Source organism: Crocuta crocuta, unplaced genomic scaffold (assembly GCF_008692635.1).
Source record: "Crocuta crocuta isolate KB4526 unplaced genomic scaffold, BGI_CrCroc_1.0 scaffold139, whole genome shotgun sequence".
NCBI lineage: Eukaryota > Metazoa > Chordata > Mammalia > Carnivora > Hyaenidae > Crocuta > Crocuta crocuta.
Genome location: NW_027533258.1, coordinates 1,359,933 through 1,363,664, shown reverse-complemented (window position 1 = coordinate 1,363,664; position 3,732 = coordinate 1,359,933). Strand labels below are relative to the sequence as shown.

The 3,732-nt window shown below is 60.7% G+C and overlaps 1 protein-coding gene across 1 annotated transcript in view; it reads right to left on the bottom strand.

Moving 5' to 3' along the window:
• The window catches only part of DRC3 (dynein regulatory complex subunit 3), a 44,731-nt gene that overhangs the window by 25,607 nt on the left and 15,392 nt on the right, over positions 1 to 3,732 (bottom strand). The window contains exons 7-9 of the mRNA XM_077746860.1: positions 2,340 to 2,459; positions 1,590 to 1,701; positions 23 to 198 (exon numbers count right to left, since the gene is read on the bottom strand). Of these exons, the coding sequence (XP_077602986.1) occupies positions 23 to 198; positions 1,590 to 1,701; positions 2,340 to 2,459 (408 nt within the window). The remainder of the gene's footprint in view (positions 1 to 22; positions 199 to 1,589; positions 1,702 to 2,339; positions 2,460 to 3,732) is intronic.

The window sequence follows — 3,732 nt, the reverse complement described above, 5'->3', positions numbered from 1 at the left end:
GGGGGGGGGGGGCAGAGCCTACCAGCAAGTGCTTCTCCTCGAACTTGGCAATCCTGTGTTTGCCCTGCTCCTGGTTTTCCTGGATGGCCTCCTGGACACACTCCTTGAAGGTGTCAAGCTCCACTTTGCGCTTCTCTTGCTGTTTCAAGCCGTATTCAAAAATGTTCAGGCAGATGATGACAAATTTGTCCTTGTAGGTGAGTGGCCGTTAAGGAAGCTGGCGGCCGCCTTGGGGGCAGGCTGCTGGGAGGATCCAGGTCGAGGGAGGTGGTAGCTCCTGACCCAGGGCCAGGAGTTGAGGTTTGGAGTCTGATGTGGTGCTGGGGCATCTCCCTCCCCAGCCTGAGGGACTGGCCTCGGGAAGGGAGCAGGGGCCATGGGGGGACACTACAGAGCAGAAGAGAGACAGGCTAAGAGCGGGCCCAGGGGCCGGGGAGGGGCTGAGAGCGGGGTGGGGGGGGCAGCCCCCGCCAGGGACCTAGGCAGGGTATGTTTGTCTCTGGTGCTATCTAGGGGGCACCTTGGTTGGGGGCCCGTCTTTGTGCTCCGCTGTTGCAGGGCTGCCGAGGGAGCCTGTGGACATCAGGGGACCATGGGCTTGAAGAAGACAGACCCAAGTTCAAGTTCTGGCTCTGCTGCTCCTTCTCTCTGGCAGGCCACCTCGCCTGCCCAGGCCTTGGCTTCCTCTCCCGCAGCGTGGCGTCCTTGAGGTCAGGCTGGCGCTGCAGCCCAGATGCGAGCCCCGGTCACCCAGCTGAGGGAGGGCAGAGCCAGGCCGGGAGCCCGGCTGTCTGGCCTAGAGCCCTGCTTGTCATCATCTGCTTCGCCTCACACCTTCTCCACCCCTCCCCCACCCTTTCTAAAACATTGAGTTTTTAAGAAAAAGTTTCTTTCTACCCAGGGATGGTGGCTCCACAGACAAACTCTGTGACTCGTTGCCAGCCTCAGCACTAACTCAGTCTATCGTGAGTCTAACCCGAGTCCTTCAACTTATAGTTTAAGCCAAATGATTGGCCATCATGGCTTTGGCCATGACAAGTGTCAATCACATCCTCTGGGTTCCAGCCGACTGGGGGAAAGGGTGCCCCACAGACAAGGGCTCAAATCCCAGCTTCTACTGCATGACCTTGGACAAGTCACCCTCTCCAAGTTTAGCTTCCCCAACTATAAAGTGGGATTAATATAAGAATAGTCCCCATCTGCCGGGCAGCTGGGAAATTATAAACACTGTATGCCAGCTCACAGCAGTAAACTAAATATAGATACTGGGGGTTAGTGCCGTAGACACACACTTCAGCTTTCCCTCTGTGACAACCTGGTGTGTCATGCATGGCGGTCCCCGTGCCATGCTGACCAGACACTGTACGTCCCCTGAAATCTAGACGGTGTTTCCCCACACGGCTCAGCTGACCTGGTTCTCCACTGCCTCTGGGGTACATGGCTGTGAAGGAGGGGTTTTTTCTTCCCCCGTTTCACCAGAGAAGTGGGGACACTGAGGCCCAGAGCAGAAGGGGCCCTGCCCCTGGCGGCCTGGTGGCTTGGGGCCCCGGCTCTGCCAGGGGAGGTGGCTATGAACTTGGAAGGATATGCCTGAAGGAGCTCGCTGACGCCGGGCAGGTGGGCCAGCTTGTTGCCCTCTGCGTCCTCGGCGTACATGCTGTCAAACAGGAAGGAGCCGTTCAGATGCTCGACGAACGCGGCCTGCAGTCAGAACCACGGCAGGGCTCAGGGGACGCTGACCCCCCTCACGGGCCCTGGCAAAGGCTCAGCAGGCAGGGCCCTGTGCTGGGCCCTGGGGTCAGTGGACACTGTGCAGAGGGTGGGGGAGGGCATGCAGCCCTTGGGCTTTAGCCCTGGAGGAGGACAGGGAAGGGCACGCCGGGCCAAGGGCCTGGCACCTGCGGGGGTCCAGAAGCATCAACTGAAGGTTGCACGAGGCTCAGTGTGCCTGGAGGCAGGGGTGCGGGATGTGGGGCAGAGTGGGCCCAGGGCAGTGCCGGGGAAGGATTTCAACTTTCTGGCTGCCATGGAACTGCCCAAGGCTTTTAAGGAAAGGAGCTGCCCCCTCAGATTGTTTCCCCGGGGCCTCGTGCTGGAACCCAGCAGGCCGGCGAGGAGACAAGGCAGGGGACAGGGCGGGACAGGGCGTTGGCCTGTGGATGACGTCCATGCTCCGTCACAGCCAGGAGAGGCCACACGGCATGTGGTTTCCATCAACAGCGGTTTTCGGGGCCTGGGCCCTGCTGACTTTGATCCAAGGGGACCCGTAATGTGAGGCTGGCCTCCTGGAGCCAGGGCAGGGGGAGGGAGGCGGCGAGGCTCCTCCCAACAGAGCATACCTTGTGCTCCTCCAGCTCCTCCCGCCGGGCCTGCTCTTCCTCCAGCCGGACCTGAATCAGGTGCTCTCGCTGCTTCAGCTCGTCAATGGCGTACTGGTACTTGATCTCTGCCAGCTCCTTCTGATGGGGGCATGGGAAGGGGCATTGTTACCAGGGCCTGTTTGGTCCTTCCCGGCCATGCCCGCCTCTGCCATCCAGTGGCCCCTCTAGCACGGGCGGGGGTGTGGACAGCCCCCCAGCGAAGGCTGTGTGGACAAGAATGGCTTGCTTCCTCGTGGCCTTCTACAAGTATCCTGCGTCTAAGGGAAATGAGGAGAAGGGCCAACAGGATGGGGGAAGGCAGCACAGGCAGGCCGATAGCCAGGGCCACGTCCTGAGGCGCGTGCACGCCCAGGGCAGAGGCGCGATGGGAGCCCGGTAAAGTGAGTTGCAGGATCCCAGGCCTGGTCACAAGGGCCTTGGACCTTGGCTCTGTGCCCTGCCACCTCCTGGCTCTCCTCCCAGCCATCCTGCTCATCGCCTCACACCCACCGGGCACTGCTGGGGCCCCTAGGGGTCAGTCCCCACCTTCTCGGCTCACTCGACACACTCCAGGTATTTCACCTGAGCTAAGGTGTCAAGTACAAGCACGGCCGATTGCTCCATCCTTAGACAAGATGCGGGTCTTTACCTTCAGCCCAGACCCCATCTCTGAGAGCCAGACATGAGCTTCTGAAGCCCTCTTCCCCCCGGCTGCCTCAAGAACGCCGCACACTCACCATGCTCACCATGAGGTGAGCCAGCCAGCTAGCACCCAGGCTGGAGACCGGGAGACAGGCTGGCCCCTCGCCACCTCTCCCCTATGCCAGTCTGTGCCAGCTCCTAATCCTGTCTCACCATCTTCTCTCTCCGGCCAGGACCCCTGCCTCAGCCACCTAGCCGGCCTCCCCCATGCACCCTGTCCCCTCACCTAGTCTGCCCGCTGCTCCCGAGCAAACAGCCACAAAAATCCCTGTGAAACACAAACCCAACCCCGTAGGTCCCTTGCTTACCCTGTATGACTTCCTCTTGGACGTAGGGTAATGACAAGCTCCTGCCATGGCCTGCAAGGCCCTGCCCGCCACCCTCTATCCAGCTNTCTATCCAGCTCTCTGAGTGCCGGCCATCGGCCCCCTCACGGCGCTGCCTTCTGCCACAGGCCTTGGCACGTGCTCTGCCCTAACCCTACCCCTTCACCAGCCAACTCCACTCATCCTACACTTGGAACCACCAGCCCCCATCTCATACACCTCCTGGTATTTTCATGTATCTGTGAGGTGATCTGTCTGTCTCCTTTCCCTTTGGGTGGGCGCCACAGAGGAAGGCAGGGGCTTCCTCGAGGTCTGTAGGATTCCAGATACTGAGTTTCTTCCCA